General features: G+C 48.7%; 1 protein-coding gene across 5 annotated transcripts in view; it reads left to right on the top strand.

Moving 5' to 3' along the window:
* Fgfr2 (fibroblast growth factor receptor 2) overlaps window positions 1-13928 on the top strand; it is a 94033-nt gene extending 80105 nt beyond the window's left edge. For all 5 annotated transcript variants that reach the window (XM_027930022.3, XM_027930026.3, XM_071610684.1 and 2 more), the window contains 5 exons: window positions 6378-6500; window positions 7039-7109; window positions 8910-9047; window positions 10446-10551; window positions 13428-13928. In XM_027930022.3, the coding sequence (XP_027785823.2) occupies window positions 6378-6500; window positions 7039-7109; window positions 8910-9047; window positions 10446-10551; window positions 13428-13592 (603 nt within the window). In that variant the 3' untranslated portion in view covers window positions 13593-13928. The remainder of the gene's footprint in view (window positions 1-6377; window positions 6501-7038; window positions 7110-8909; window positions 9048-10445; window positions 10552-13427) is intronic.
* The last annotated feature ends 3293 nt before the right edge of the window (window positions 13929-17221 follow it).

Here is a 17221-nt window from a genome sequence, read left to right on the forward strand (position 1 = left end):
CCTGGGAACCCAGAAAGCTGAGGTCTGGTGGGTGTGGACCTCTGTCACCTGGGGGCCTGGGCTGCTTGGATGGTCACAAACCTGGATCCCCACAGGGGCCTTGTGAGTCTGATGCGTGAAGTGGACGGGAGGGGCAGCCGTGCTGCAGCCCTGGTCTCCACCCTGGGTCCTGTGGGTTCTGTCTTTGTTTTGTGTTTTATTTTCATTGTTTTGTTTTGATTTTTAAAAAATACTTTAAGTTTTTAAAAAATTTTCCAGAAAATTCAGAGCTCAAAACTTTTCCAGATTTCTCCCTATAAAATCTCTTAGTATATAGGTTTTGGGAAACTAACTGAAACAGTTTTGAGTCCTGTGATTTTGCATGTGCGTGTAAGCAGGGCGGTTTGCCAATCAGAACGTCTTGGGCATCGGGAAACAGGTCCAGGATGCTGGCATTTGACAAGACATGGTTTCAAAGGGTCAATGTCACAAGAGACAAAAAGTGCCAGGGAGATCATTCCAGAGTAAAGGAGGCTAAAGAGATGGCAGCCAGGTGTGAGAGTGGACTTGGGCAGGTTCCTTTGGGGTGGGAGGTGGGGCCAGCTTTTACAAAGGACATTGTGCACAATTAAACTTGAGCTCGGCCTGTGTCTTAGGTAACGTTACTGTGTCAAAGCCGAATTTGGGGCAACAGTGCAACTGTGTTAAGGTGGGAGACATAGGTCAAGTGGCTCGTGTCCAAAATAAGTGTTTGAGACTCTAGAGGAGTAGCCAAGGATGGCTTCTGATTTCCATGTATGGAATATTTCCATACACCTTTCTTGAAGGAAAGACCCAAATCTAAACACAAAATGCCCATAAGAGCCTGAAGGTATCGTTATACAACATTTTTATTAATTTTGTGCATAAGACCAAGTTTTATAGTATGGAATTTTTCACCTGTGTCATGTCAGTACTCAAAATGTTTTGGATTTTAGATTTTCGAATTAGGTATGTTCACCCTGTAAATGCTGAAGAATTTAGATGTGAAGTGTTAGTGATACTTACAACTTTTAAAGAGCTGAGCGGTAAAGTAAGAGTGCATATGTGTGTGTGTGTGTGTGCGCGCCTGCGTGCATATGCTGAATACAAAGAGAGAAGGCGAGCAGGTAAGAATAATAAGCAAGTTTGGTGACCCTGGTTATCCATTGTACTATTTCACCTTTTCTGAAATATTTGTAGTATTTCAGATAGAACACTGGGGGCACAGTCTAGCTGGAGGCAGCCTGGTCACTTATGGGCCTGGTCTCTCCCAGCTGTCCCTAGGTGGGAGATGGGAGAGGCACAGGGTGCTACTGCTCATACAAAACGGTGGGAGGACTGGCCTCAGCATTTTATTCAGTCCTTCAACTCAACAGGCCTCCCTGGAAGCCTCAAGCCCTAGTCAGAATGGACATAGCCCTTGACCTCTTGCAGCGGGACCCATGAGTGATTTCCAATTAACATGAAAATAAAAATTAGTATGTAAACAACAACAAAAACCCTGAATGGGAACGGTGTGATAAGGCCCCATTCATTCAGGACCTTAAGGCCCCATGCCAGGGGCCAGAAACCATTAAGGGAGAGTAACAGGTCAGGAGTGTGCTTTACAGATGGCTCTTCCTGTTGCCTGCATGGCAGATGGAAAACACCAAGTCCTGTGGAAGGTGCCGGTAGGTGTGGGCCAGGGCTTAGTGGGGCCCAAGACACTGACCGAAGTTGCTAGTGTGATTTCAGACTTATTTTGCTGTGAGGATAGTGACTTGATTAGGTCCGGGGAGAGGAGTGGCCAAGGATGGCTTCTGATTTCCAGCTTGAGAAACTGGACGTGGTCCAGCTTTCCAAGATGAAGAAGACTTGGGAATTGGGAGGCAGGGCAGGGATGGGTTTTGGTGGAAAACCCAGAACTCAGGTATCCCAGAGCCATTCAAAGGGAGGTGTCCAACATGCCGCAGATGCAGACCCATGGACCGGGCAGGCAACTGGAAGACTGCGGAGGAAGGTGGTGTCAAGCTGTGGTAGCAAATCAGTTACCTAGAGGGAAACCTAGAAGAGGAAGATGAGAAGCCTGGAGTGGGACCCCGGGAAAACTCAAATCCCAAGATTGGTGAAAAGCTCAGGAGGCAGTGGAGGCTGAGCAGGCGCTGTCTGAGATTCAAGGGGGAAGCAGAGGCCCCAAAGGAGGGTTTCAGGAAGGGGGAGAGGTGGGCTGTGAACCGTCTTGTCGAGTATGGACACCCCTTACCCCAGGGAGTTAGGACACACGAAGGACCCTCTGGGTCAAACAGAAGACTTGGAATCAGTGCTCAGAAGGAGGAGAGAAGCACCCGTGTTGAGTCTGGCTGCAAAGCCAGTGGCAGCCTCACACCACCGAACCTGTGCACCCCGAGCCCTTCTTGGTTTGGAGTTGCCCCGTGGAGTGAAGAGAACTAGGAGTCAAATGAACTTTGCAAAACGTGCCAACATTTTAAAACACGTGAGAACATTTCAGGACGACAGTGGGAGGGTGGATTCCTCATAGATGGTGTTGGGATGGCCGTAGCCGCTGTTGTGACTCATCAGTGACTACCTTTTGAGAGCCCACCATTGGTCAGGCACGGTGTCAAGCACCTGGCTTACAGGATCCTACATAACTAAGCCTTGGAACAATTTGCAATTGGTGGGACTTTATAAGTAAGGATGCTGAGGACTGTTGGAAAGTGACAGGAAGGAAGGCTCTGATCCCAAGCATGGCAGAATCACTGTCCTTTCTTAAGGGGTGAGACCTGTAGGCCCCCAGGGTAACATGGCTGTCCTGGAGCTAAGTCCTCTGGTCCTCTACCCAGCCGGGCCTGGCTCTCAGGCAGTCTCTACCTCTCCCTGGACTCAAGCAGGACCAAGGAGAGTCCCTGTTCTGGGGCTTTAGTTAGTAACCTGGTGAGCTCACTCCTTGATTTTTCAGAAGAACCCAGAGTCAAAGGGACAGTAATGTTTCCTTGGGGCATTGCATGGGTCCAAAGTCCCTGGCCCAGGGCTGCCTGTAGTTAAAGACATTGGAATAGATGGGAAGGGTGGGAGATGAAGATGTTAAGAATGTTCCCCTTGGGTAGGAAAGATGGTGGAATGAGATGGATGTCATTACCCTAGGTACATGTATGATTGCACAAATGATGCGTCTCTACACTATGTACAACCAGAGAATTGAAATGTTGTGCTCCATTTGTGTACGGTGAATTGAAATGCATTCCGCTGTCATGTACAACTAAGTAGAACAAATTTTAAAAAATAAATATATTTAAAAAAAAAAGAATGTTCCCCTTAGGAATCGCCTGTTTCCAGACCCAGAAGGTTCATTCCTGACAGTCGAGAAAGAGGAAGTAGGGGAAGGGTCCTATCCTGCCTACCTACCCACAGCCTCCCACTCACAGCCAAGAGATGGCCTTGTTAGAGACCCACTCCCTGGAAGGAGGGGCGGAGGGCAGCTCAGCAGACCATTCCCTGGCCAGGCTCTGTGCTCTGTGCTGGGAATACTGAGGTCACACACAGTGCCTGGCTTCACACAGCTGTCAGTGGTGTGGGGAGTATGCAGGTGTGTTGGCCTTTCCGCACTGTGACAAATGCCTGGGAAAAACAACTTAGAGGAAATAAGGTTTATTGGCTCAAGGTAACTGAGGTTTCAGCTCATGATTGGCGGCTACATTGCTCTGGACCTAAGGTGAGGCTGACCATCATGGTGGTCCCACCAGGAGTCCATTTAGATTCTCTTAATGCATCCAATGGATGTATCCATCGATGAGGTCAGAGCCCTGTGATCCAGTCATTCCCCCAAAGCTCTGGATAGTGCTGCACTGCTTCAGCACCTGATCTTTTAGGGGACTTTGCAGATCCGGGTGGGGGTGCAGAGGGAGTCCGCAAGTAAAGCACCACTAGGGTGCATGTGGTAACAGGGTGCAGTTCGTAAGGGGGTGTTTGGCCTTACACAGTTTATAAACTCCTTGCTATTTTTAGTTCAAAGCACATATTTTCTTTTGTAACCAAATTGCACATCCAATTTAGCTTCCAGAGTATTAAACCCGAGCGGATTGGATTTTCCTATTAAGCAGGCCCATCGCCCCACCTCGGAGGCGTCCTGGGGGCGTTAGCTTTCCTTCCTGAGCGACCCTTCTCCTGTAGGAGAGGGGAATGCCAAACTGTCTCAGGCCCTAATTATATAAATAGTCAGCTCTTTGGGCTGGAGAACAACTCAGATTTCTGTGAATGATGGGATCTGGCTTGCTTTAAATTATTTTCCCTTTTCTGGCTCTGGTTCCAAGTCTTCTGTTCAGCCTGGCGGGGCCTTTGGTGTGTCCGGGCTCCCCAGGAAGAGGGGTGTCCGAGCTGGACAAGGTGGTGGCAGTAGCCCTAGGCAGCATCTCTTCCCAGTCGAGCCCTGATGTGTGGTCGGGGCCCAGTGCAGGGGAAGCTGGATTCTCCTGACCACACGGCTTGCCAAACTCACAGCACGTGTTGGAGGCAGAGTACCACCGGGAGAGTTTGGCCCGGGGCTTGGAAGTTCAATTTGAAGCGGCCTCCAGACCAGGAAGGCGGCCCCAGCCACACGGATCTGCAGGCAGCTCTGGGAGTGCTCACGTTCCCTGCTCCTGTCTGGCCGGGGACGCACAGACTTGGTGGCTTTCCTGCTTCCCCGTTTCTGAACTCAGCCGTCCCACGGAAGCAAGTAAACACAAGGACTAGCTGGGGGTGTGGACAGAGTAAAATAATTCTTAATTCCTATTTCCAAAATGTTTGGCTCTTTTTTAAGTGCCCGTCTAAGTGTGGCCCCCTGGCAGCCATGTCCAGTGGATTGGTCAGACTCTCGGCGTCATGTGACAGTTACCCTTTATTGGTAACCTGTATAAAGGCATTTGATGGTATTGTTGACTTGCTTCTTTGTGCCTTACCTCTCCCAAAATTACAGGGTGATGATTCGGGACCCTAATTACCATGTACCGTGATGAAATCGTGGTATGTTAGAGTGCAGATAAAACTCCAGCTAGCAAGGGCATTTCCTTTGTAGGAAGGAAACACAGAAGTTAGAATAGCTTGGCCTTTCTGAGACCAGAGGGACTCCCAGGAAGCATCAGCCCTCACCGTCAGTCCCCCTAGCAAGCCCTGTAGCCATAGCCTGCATCCCTGTGCAGGCCAGGTGTTCTGACAGACGGGGCTGAGGGCCTGGATAGATGGGGAATGCTGTGACACACACCTCTCAGGGGCACAACTGTCTGCGTCTAAAACACAGGGAAGGGAGGGAGAGGAGTTGGCTGAGTTTGAAGCATGGAGAACAGGCAGTGTGGCAGTCCACAGGGGGCAGGCAATGACCACAGCCTGCACTGAGGGGTCAGCAGTAAGGTGGCAAACTGGAGAGGCACTTTGGAGTTGGAATCAACAGGACTTGGGCGTAAAGGATGCTGGTGTGTCCCTTTCTGATTGAGAGAGACAAAAGGAATAAGAATCAGGGGAGTAGAAACTTGAACCTTGATGCATCAAGGGGACACCGCTGTGGAAATGTCCCACAGTGAGTTGAAAATGAGAACATGGGTCTCGGGAGAGGTCGGAGTGGAGATGGGAATTTGTGACCATTTTATACGTCATCTAGGATTTGACTCTGTGAGGGTAGATAGAGATGCACAGACGCAATGGGGCACTTTGTCTACTTTTGAGGGACAGAGGAAAAGGTGAGCCAACCACAGAGTCAGAGAGTGTCCAGGAGAGAAAGAGAATGAGCCAAGAGCAAGGGGAGGGAGCGGGGCTTAGGGAAGGACAGTTTTCAAAAAATGAGCAAGCGGTCAGCAGTGTCTGAAGCTGTAGAGAGGAAGAACTTGGAGGGGGTTCAAGGGCCGCTGGATCTGGCAGTGGAGAGCTGATTTCATCCTCTTTAGGAGGAGCAGGGAGCACGTCATCTGTGGAAAGGGAATACCAAAGTTGTAATTGTAGACCTTCTGAGACCAGAGTTGTATCAGGTCAGAGCATCAGAGAAGGGACCAGGAGGTAAAGATTGATGCTGGGTTGAACCAGCCCTTCTGAAAGTGGGTTTAAGGATCAGGTGTTGGGATGGCAGGTGTGGACCCTCCAGTGCCATTCTGTGTGCTGGAAGGAGGGCCCTGGTGCGTCGGGGCTACTGGTGAAAGAGTGTGGTCTTGAAATGACCAGGGCCTTGGCTTAGTTACTTATTCACAATTAGAAAATAAATACCAGAGTCGTGCTGGGGGTTCTCGGGTGGTCTCAGCTGACCAGTTTGGTCTTCCAGCTCCAGTATGGCCTTTTGACTTGAAATGTATGTTCTGTCTGCATTTTAAGAAATGAGCCTATATTTTCTTTTGCTTCTTTGAAGCATTTTGAAATTCGTTCTTTCTTGATTTCAGTGCATTCATCGGGATTTAGCAGCCAGAAACGTATTGGTAACAGAAAACAATGTGATGAAAATAGCAGACTTTGGACTGGCCAGAGACATCAACAATATAGACTATTACAAGAAGACCACGAACGTGAGTCTCGGTGGTCAGCGGGAGAGGGGGTGGGGGGCACAGAAGGATTCCAGGTTCCTGGCGTTTGGAGCTGGAAGGAGCTTCCGCCCCTCATTCCTGTTTGTTGGCCATACTCTTCACAAACTCTCAATAAGCAAATGCAGGCGATAATTCAGGATGATCTTGGCCAACGCGAAACGTTCTTTTATCCTGAGTAAGCAGGAGCCTCCAGGCGTTTAACGTGACTCTTGTCTGTCAAGAACTTTCATAGCACAGAACAGAGCCTGGACGTTACGGGGTTAATTTTTGTCTAGGACCTGGCCAGGGTGTGTCTGTGCAGGGGATAAATGGTATTGAGAATCCAAGGAGATGGCAGGTCATTACCGCACCCAAAGCTGACATGTTACGTCCGGTCCTAGTTGGAGCTTGTCTCTGTCCTGACGACTGACCCTGACCCAGGGAAACCATGAGGTTCCACCTCCTGGCTACAGTGCAGCTCGTCGAACCTGCTGCCATAGTTTTAATCTGTGGGTTTGTACGTTTTCTCCCACCCTCGCAGGGGCGGCTTCCTGTCAAGTGGATGGCTCCCGAAGCCCTTTTTGACAGAGTGTACACACACCAGAGTGACGTGTAAGTGACCTCCGTTCTCTGGCTCTTTCGTGGGGTCGGTCGCAGGAACAGGGCATGTTCTTCCTCTGTCTTCATCCTCTGGTGGCCACTGCATTGCACACGTTCATGGAAGGCCTCAGAGAGCGCAGACGTTGTAGTAGGCTGGTAACCAGGGCTCTGTTACTAGTCTGCCACCTTTGAAGAGCCCAGGCAGTGGAATCGCCTACCTCCCCTTGCTGGAGCGAGGTGACCCTCCCACGCCCCCAGGGGTGTGTACTGTAGAGCTGCTGTCCAGATGGCCAATCCAGTCCGCAGCTGCCACTCTCTTCAGTCCCTTAAAGTAGTACCTACACCCTCCCTGCTCAGGGGGCTTGTGTGCTCCCCACCCAGGTTGTCCTCGGGGGACACTTGAGTGAGGCAAATTCGGCTCAGATGATCTCCACCATGGCTGCTCACTGGGATGACTCTTAAAAAATCTGGTCTGGTCTTAGTCTCTTTTAGAAATATAGTAGAAATTACATAATGTTTCTGTTATGCACTTAAAAATGCAGTTAGGATCAGGCTCCAACTGATTTTTTAGATTCTGGAAATTCAGTTGAAAGATCTTGCTACCTTTGGGAGAAGATGGGTGAAAGGGACTGTTTTTGCAAGTTTCTGGGAGTCTATAATTATTCCAAGGGAAAAAGTTGTATTTTTATTTTATTTATTTATTTATTTATTTATTTATTTTGGCACTGAGGATTGAACTCGGGGGCACTCGGCCACCAAGCCACATCCCCAGCCCTATTTTGTATTTCATTTAGAGACAGGGTCTCACTGAGTTGCTTAGCACCTCGCTTTTGCTGAGGCTGGCTTTGAACTCTCAATCCTCCTGCCTCAGCCTCCTGAGCCTCTGGGATTTCAGGCATGTGCCACCACGCCTGGCCTGGTTTTTGTTGTTGTTGTTGTTGTTTGTTTGCTTTAAAGTCATTCGGTCTGTTTTTCCCGTGTGAGCAGGATTCCTGGGGTAGGCCTGGACTCTTCCAGCAGGGTTGGCCCTCTCGGCAACTCGGGCAGGAAGGGTCCTGATTCCCATTTGTGCCATGAGCAAACTGAAGCCCAGTGGCTCCTTCTGCCTACGTCATGCTTCTGCTTCTGCTCCATAGAAAGCCAGGAACAGTTTCATTCCCAAACCTGACCAGCAGAGAGTCAGTAAGGACAGTTTCCAGAGCTTCGATGACACAGGTTAAACCTGTGGTTCTCTGCTTGATCGCCCCAGGGATTGAGTCCCCTGAACTAGGCTCAGAAAAAAAAAAAAATGCAGGTCTCTAAGAAGCCTGTGTGAATGTTCCCTGTGGGGTGTCCTGGTGAAATTCAGGTGGGCACAGCATTCTCCCATCCTGACCCTGGCCCTGGCCCTGGCCCTGCACCGACTCCTGGGCCATCTTAGTAAGTCACAGAGCATCTGCTGCGGGCACTCTACCAGCCATTCTGAGAATGGCTGGTCTTACTGTGTCAGCTGCTGGTACTGCTGAATCACAGTCCTTGTGTCAGGCACACCGGGAAGAGTGAGAGGAGCAGAAGCCTTTGGAGTGTAGGAATGGAGATCCTGTGTCTCTAGTGCCATCTTTGAGACCAAGAACTTTTAAGAGCAATGGAAAATTCCATCAAGAGTACCCCAGCCCTCCCTGTTCAAAGAGCCTCCTTGGAGCAGGAAGGGTGACGTGGGATGAATCACAGGAGGGCTCGTTTATCTGTGAATGCAAGAAGTGGGCAGGTGTTTTATTTTTTTCCTGCCGTTTGGATGGGTCAGTCATGCTGTGTTTTCTCTTTTCTTTGCAGCTGGTCCTTCGGGGTGTTAATGTGGGAGATCTTCACCTTAGGGGGCTCGCCCTACCCAGGGATTCCCGTGGAGGAACTTTTTAAGCTGCTGAAGGAAGGACACAGGATGGATAAGCCAGCCAACTGCACCAATGAGCTGTAAGGCCATTTCTCCCCGCCCGGCCTGCTGCCACATCAACCACCCTTCTGAGTCACCTCTGTATCCTAAAGCCCCGATTCTCTAAAGATGCTCTGAAAAGAGTTGCTGAAGGTGTCCATGCTCAGTCCCAGAGCTGAGATAGCTACTCCGGCCACCGCACCTTGTCCAAAAAAAAGAGTAGCCTGCTGCGGTGCACAGAGGGCAGGCGGCTGCCTGGGCGAGCGCAGAGCCAGCTGGAGTGATCTTCCTGGGGTGTCTCCTGTGCCTCAAGGGTCAGGAAAGTGCCCGGGTCAGGTAGCAAGCTAGGAAGCCGTGGGGCCACCCTCACAAAGCCGAGGTGCTTTTGCCAGCCCCAGCGTGGCAAGTGGACAGAGTGGGCGTTTCTGAAGCACCTTTGACCCCTGACGGCCGCCACTGCAGATTGACATCAACCACACTTGCTCAGAGCCGATAGCTAGTGTCTGCAAACCCATGTTTCACTCATATCTTAGTGCAGAGAACTAAAAATCCTCAGGGTACTGCATCTGACCATAAAACCAGTAGCTGATTTCTAGAAAAATCCACCTCGCACTGTAAGTGGAGTTACATTGTGTCAGTGACGTGTGCCTTGTGCAATAGAAGTGGCACTGGGAAAAGGAGGCTGTCCCCCCTCTAGCCCTGGGGTGAACTAAGAGCAGCGATTGTCCCAGAGACTGCGCTCCATTGTGCGTCTTTTCACAGGGATTTAATGTCAGTAATCCCATGAGTGCTTTTAGGTGTACAGTGGGCATTGATGAATGACCACATTTTATATCGTATTATATAAAGGCATTTATTGTGCTCCTTGTCGTTCCTCTTGCTTTTCCTAATGCAGAGGGTCTGTTGAAACTCCCCATCAAGATAAGCCCAGGAACGTTGGTCTCTGCGAGAGTTAATCAGGAAGTCAGCATGCAGCCCATCGGGGCAGATCGGCCCCTGAAACCCTTGGCTTAAAGTTGTGGTTTTCACACTTTATTTTGTTTTAAACTGAGGAACCTTTGTCAATTGGAATCTTTAAAACAAAACCCAAAGTGTATTCAGCAGCGTGTTCAGGGCGGAAGGCTAGAGACCTAGCAGCACCCGTCTCCTCCCTTGACCTCCAGAAGGGCCTTGAAATCGAGAGGCCGTGGCGACGTCACAGGGGTGCCTAGCTAGATGTCTTCCTAGGACGTATTGGGTGAAGCCATATTTTTGTAAGTCCAAGTGCCTTTCGGAGGAAGCAAGCACTGGGTCCTTGAATAGTGACCGACTCCCTCCTCACTGAGTGGCTTGGAAGGTTCTGGTACCTTTTCATTACTCAGGGCGCCTCTGCATGTTCCTGTTAAAGCTGGCATAGCCTAGTGCTTAAATCAGCTCACCAGGGGCCCGTCTCTTGCCAGGTACATGATGATGAGGGACTGCTGGCACGCTGTGCCCTCACAGAGACCGACGTTCAAGCAGTTGGTGGAGGACCTGGATCGAATCCTCACTCTCACAACCAATGAGGTAAGAACCTCCTTCCAGAAGCTCCGGGGGCCTTGCCCAGCTCAGGAGAGAAGCTCAGCTTCATACACGCGATTCCCCTGTTGGAGTCGTGGTATAGTCTGCCATGGTACCAGAAGGGCCAGACAGTGAACTGTGTGTGTGTTCCTCTCAAAGCACAAGCTTTCTCAGAAGTGCACTTGGTAAATTCTGATTAATGAAACCAAAGGTGGAGGCCATGCCGAGGCTGCCCAGCGGTGGCTGCTGGTGGCGTGTGGCTGGGATGGAGGGAGAAGAAGTGTCCAGCTGCTGCATTTTGGTGTGGAGGGAGGGAGCTCAGGCTTTGTGCTCACCAAGTCTGTGCCTGGTCATGAGTGTGAGAGCAGCTGATGCCCTGTCGCTGACCCTGGATGGCACCTAGTGAGTCCTTCTGTGTGACCGATGCTGCCGTGGGTGATCTCAGCTGGCAGGGGCTGTGGCTCTCACCTCCTTTTTGTGCATGTAAACACACACAGCCTCCTGTGGGGAGTGACCATTAGGATTTTTGGTGAAAACTGATACCTGTTGGTTAAAGTGGTTATTTTCTCCAAAATATTTGTAATCTATGTCCACCAAAGAAATACTTTGTGTCACTCGATACCCAATCCAGAGAGTGAGTGGTCTTTAGGGCTATGGCAAGAAAGTGTGGTTATGCTCTGAGCAGGAAAGATGATAAAACTCTGGAGTCCAGGAAAAGCCCACGGGGGAGAAATTAGTAATGAATGAAATTTGAGATATTTAATGAGGATGTAGGAGCAGTATTCCCTCACATGGGGAAAAAAACAAAACAACCCCAGAGTACACAGTTGTCTTTGGAGCCACAAAATGTTAACATCTCCCAAATATGTTAGACCAATTATACACTTAATTTTTAATGAACAGGTTTACAGGGATTTTTTTTTTTTTAATAAAAATACAGTCGAATGGACTGATATGAAGCTCAACTCAGCAACTTTTATCTTGTGTGTCTGACTATGGCTTGTGCCGAATAAAGGGAGAGATTGCATTTAAATGAATGCAGCTGACCTTCAGAAGTTGAAAGAACGGAACAGTTCAAGGGCGGGGGGTAGGAGGGGGGACACCAACTTTCTTCTCCTGCCAAAATTGTTGTTTCTAGCATAAGTTCCTTTAACCCTCGACTTGGAATCCACTGATATTCCTATTTTTTTTCCTATCAGATCTGAAAGTTTATGGCTTCATTTAGAAACTGGAGAAAGCACTAAAGTTCTCTTTTAATGATCCCGTGTCCCTGCTCCACGTTACACATTTATATATTCACATTTAAAGAGGGGTCCGTTCATACTGAAATTTATATGTAGTATCCTAAAATAAAAAAAGCAGAATGCCATATTGCCTAACGGATATAAAAATCGAAGTCTCTTTCCTTCTGAAAATCATTACCATATGCTCAAGAAAAATGGTTCCATTTAGGACAAAATCTCATTTTTATCATTGTAAGCAAAAAGTCCTCTTTTGATGTGGTGGGCGTGTTTGTTTCTAGTGGTGCGGTTCATACTGTGGTGTTGTTGGAAACGACACATCCCCTTTCTTGGATGGGGACTCTTTCTTTTGCCAGCCCTGGTGATGAATTATAGTGGGGTTTTTTTTTTCCCCCTCTGTCTTTTAAAACATATAGTCGCCAACATTCCGTGGGCTCTTTTCTGATAACGCCGAGGCAGTTTCTGCTGTGGTCTGCACTTTTTAGGCCCCTCTGGGTGAAACCACATGTCACAGAAATGGAGTTGGCTTCTGGGCGTATGAGCAGAACCACCAGCATGCCAGCTCCGTTGGGGCAGCGAGACTGAGAAAGTCCCCATTTAGAAATCTTCCCCTGGCTTCAGAGCGGGGTCAGCACACGCTTTCTGTAAAGGTCCAGAGAGTAAATATTTTCAGCTTTAAGGGCCATATGGTCTCTGTCGAAACTCTGCCATCATAGCCTGAAAGCAGCTACAGACTGTATGTAAATAAATGGGTGTCTGTGTTCTACTAAAACTTTATGGGCCCTGAAATTGGAATTGTTATGAATTGTATATCATTTTATGTCATTTGAGTGCCATAAGATATTACTCTTCTTTTGAGGTTTTCCATCCATGTGCAAATGTTAGCAACTGTCCTTAGCTCACGGGCTGCGTGAGAGCAGGCCACCAGCTCTTGCCCAGGCCTGGGTGGAGGAGGGCCTGTTCTTCTGGGTGCAGGGGTACCTCAGCAGCCACACCAAGGTGGTGCTTTGGGGAATCTCAGACCTCCATTTCCCTAAGCTTCCCTTTAGTGGCCCACTGTGGATTTAACGTGCACGAGTGGATCCAAGCCTTTTTTGAACCTGTTTACATTTTCAACCGAGCGAGCTTCTGAGAGTAATGAATTACATGTGTTAAATTACGTGCTGAATGAAGAAGTGTTCCCCTTAAATTGTCCTAGAAACTATAATAGTAAGATGTAATTCAGGAAATAAATATTCATGATCTCATTAGGCAAAGCGGTCCCGGGGACCGTGTCCTATTAGGTGTTTCTACTCTGCTGGGCCTTGAACTTGAACCACACGGTCTAGCAAGGGGGTGACTGGCCCCAGAGTTGGCGTAGGTCTCTGCGGGCTAAGGAGACCCCAGCACCAGCAGTGGGAGGTAGATGAAGCTGGGCTTGGGGGAGGTGTCCCTGGCTGTTGGGGGGACGGGCTCTGTAGGCCTTCCAGGGGATCCCTGTCCCTTCCCAGCTTACGCCCACTTCTCGGGAACCTGCATTTCAAACAAGACTCTTCTCTCCCTTCTTTCAGGACTACCTGGACCTCAGTCAGCCTCTCGAGCCGTATTCACCTTGTTATCCTGACCCGAGATGAAATAAAACATCTCTCTCCCTTCTTTCAGGACTACTTGGACCTCAGTCAGCCTCTCGAGCAGTATTCTCCTAGTTACCCCGACACAAGGAGCTCTTGTTCTTCAGGGGATGACTCTGTGTTTTCTCCGGACCCCATGCCTTACGAACCTTGCCTGCCTCAGTTTCCACACATAAACGGCAGCATTAAAACATGAACGAGTGTGTCTTCCTGTCCCTGGACAGGGCAGCGCCAGGAACCTACCTACACTGAGCAGGCAGGCCTTGCCTCCCAGGGCCTGTTGTCTCTGCTTGTATATATGGATCAGAGGAGTAAATAATTGGAAAAGGAATCGGCACACGTGTAAAGGTTTATACATCTGAAAACTTACCACCTTCGCCAGGAGGAGGATGTTTCTGGAGCAGTGGACAGCCACGAGCCACTGCCCCCTCACCCCGACCCACTGTGGGTACTGCTGTGCCCCATCGGACTCAAGGCAGACACACGTTCTGCCTTCCTTGTTAATTTTGTAATAATTGGAGAAAATATATGTCAGCACACACTTACAGAGCACAAATGCAGTATATAGGTGCTGGATGTATGTAAATATATTCAAATTATGTATAAATATATATTATATATTTACAAGGAATTATTTTTTGTATTGATTTTAAATGGATGTCCCAATACACCTAGAAAATTGGTCTCTCCTTTTTTTTTTTTTTTAAATAGTTATTTGCTAAATGCTGTTCTTATACAGAATTTCTTAATTTTCACCAAGCAGAGGTGGGAAAAATACTTTTGCTTTCAGGGAAAATGGTATAACATTAATTTATTAATGGATTGGTAATATACAAAAGCAATTAATCATTTATAGTTTTTTTTTTTTTTTTGTAATTTAAGTGGCATTTCTATGTGGGCAGCACAGCGGACTAGTTAATCTATTGCTTGGACTTAACTAGTTATCAGATCCTATGAGAACAGAAATATTTACAATATATGACTAACTTGGGGGAAATGGAAGTTTTTGATTTATTTGTGTTTAAACTCTGCTGTCAGATAATTTTATGCTTAAACCACCTGAATGCCCATATTACAGGAACCTGTTCATAGGAAGGTGTTTGGTGTTGGTGTGCAGCTCTGTCTTTGGCCGGCGCTGCATTTAGCTGGATTTCCCTAGACAAATGGTACCAGCGCCCTTGCTCAAAGGTGCCTTAATCCATTCCTCGAGGACAGACTTCAGCTGGAGCCCCAGGAGGACGGGTTCTCTGCGGCAGCTGGCCTTCTGCCCTTGAGTTGTGCATCTGTCAGATGAGTCTGCATCCTCCTCAGTGAGTTTTGATAATGGCTTCCAGGTTCTTTGGCATCAGAGAAGCCTTTTAGGATCTTCAAAGAACTATCATAGAAAATGGAAACACAGGAATGCTCTGCTGAGAGTCGGGGGCTGCTTCCATCTTAAGGGTTTGCTTCCGTCTGCTGCTGACAAGACCTCACCTCAAGATCCGGCCCATCAGACAGAAGAGCTCCGTCTTGTTCATTCTGTGTTAAAGTATTGTGTTTTGCTTTCAGATCACCCACTCACTTTGCTATAGCCATGCAACATGAATGCAGAAGACACTGATTTTATGTGTTACGAAATTGGAGAAAGTATTTAATAAAACCTGTTAATTTTTATACTGACAATAAAAATGTTTCTACAGATATTAATGTTAACAAGACAAAATAAATGTCACGCAGCTTATTTTTTTAATACTCGTGTCTTACCAAATGGTTTCCTGTGCTCGGAGGTGTTGACAGAGTGCTGTGCGGTGCAAATGCACAGAAGGCAGAACTGCAAGGCCCTTTGTTTGCCACAAGCAGCAGTGATATGCCGCTGGGATTGGACAGGACCAGCCGTACGTGGGGCACATGGATCCAATGACATTGGAAGTTGGTTGAAGCCCTGTCTGGGTTGCTCACTGGCACCTCAGGGTAGAGAGTCCTCGTTCCTTCCTGGGTCCCCAAGGAGCAGCAGGGGAGAGAGCGTCACAAACCGGGAGGTGTTGCAGGATGGGGAGGTATTGGCGAGGGGAGGTGCTCAGGACACCTGATCCCAGGGACCTTGAACCCTTCCAGGCTGGTTTCCTTGTGATGCATAGAGTTAAATGCATCTCAAAATTTCTAAGAAGCATGAAAACATGGACGAATTTGGTTTCATACCACCAAGAATCTGAAGATAGCAATGGAATTTTGCCTGTTAGTTAACACGAGGGTCTGGGACACAGTGAGTTCCCATTACATCTGCTTGCCAGCCTCATTGGCACCAGGAAAAGGAGGTAACAGGACACTTCTCTTGAGCCACAGCCATGCTCTTAGACCCTGGCGGGGCTGTTGTACACAGGGCTGGCCTGTGGGTCTCTGTTGGCTTTGAGGCCATCAGTGGTGGAGCAAGGGTCTCACCCGGCATCAGATCCTGGGTCCTGGTTCTGCATTTGCAACCTCCTCTTCAGGGTTGTGCTCTATTAGTAGAGCAGGGTTATGACCCCACCTGAAGAATGTGATCCAAAAAATGAGAAAGCAGCCTAAGAGAAGTGCCACCTGATTAGCACATGTGTGTACAGGGCAACTATGCTGCAGCCCTCTGGCGTTTCCTTGGCCAGGTGGAGGATGGGCCTGTGGTACTGCAGGTATTCAGAGCAAGCGAAGGATCCACAGTGGTTCTTCTCTGCAGCTCAGTGGTGCATCTTCCATACTCTAGGGACTGAAAGGACCATTTGTGGCTTTGACCATGTAGGTTCCATGAATCTTCAGAATTGCTGTACTTGCCCTTTTCAGGGAGATGGGTGGGCCAGAGTTCTAAGCCAGCTGTTGGCCATTTTAGTTTTTAGAATTATTTTGAAAGGGGCATTTGTCATGAGGAGACAAGGGGCAGGATGGTCCATTTATAGATTGCAAATTCTTCCCTTTTTTTTAGACCTACCTCAAAAAGTCTGAACTTGATAAGAATCCCGCGGCTGATAGCCTTTTCCCCAGATCTACAAAATCCGACAGGCAGCTGGCTTAGATGGTGGAGCCTGGGCCCTTCTGTTCCCAGCTAGGAAGGGAGATTTCAGGAGGCTGCTGGAGGTCCTGCTGGTGATGTGAGGGTGGAGAGGTGACCCCTCGCCCACTGCTCAGCTCGTCCCTCCCTCCTTACCTCAGGGAGCTACTCTCCTGATTTGCAGGAAGTTCCTTAGCCCACATTTGGGAAATTAGCACCTACACAAGACCTGTGACCTGAGCAGCTATGGACTGAGGAGTCCCCCACCATTCAGACAACTAGTGATCGGTCCGCCAGCTTGTCCTGTCTCAGGCTCCACCAGGGCCAGGTCCAGAGAGCTGCGCTATTGCAGAACAGGTACTTGAGACTCAGCCTAAGGGTTTGAGGGTCACCAGGCTGGGAAAGAGTCCATGAAAACAAGGCTGAAGTCTGTGTGGTGGGAACCAAGACGAGGGGTGGCGGGCTTCACGCTAATGGAGAGGTGTAGCAGGGTGATGCTGGGCAAGTCACAGATTGTGCCTGAACTTTCCTTGCCTCCTCTGTGAAACCTGCTGTCACCAGCCTCGTGGGCCTCCCATAGGATGACCTGTAGGAGCTTGGCTCCAGCAGAAGATGCCCCCCAAAAGTTTTCCAATTTTCACAATGTGGTACGATCATCACTACTATCTAATTCCAAATATTCCCATCACTCCATATGAAACCATTCACAGTCTTTCCCCACCTCCAGCCCTTGCTGCCTCCAGCTGCTGATTGTGGATCTACCTCTTCTAGACATTTCACCTAAATGGAGCCCTACAGTACGTGGCCTTCGTGTCTGGGTTCCTTCC

This window comes from Marmota flaviventris, chromosome 4, assembly GCF_047511675.1.
Source record: "Marmota flaviventris isolate mMarFla1 chromosome 4, mMarFla1.hap1, whole genome shotgun sequence".
Lineage (NCBI taxonomy): Eukaryota > Metazoa > Chordata > Mammalia > Rodentia > Sciuridae > Marmota > Marmota flaviventris.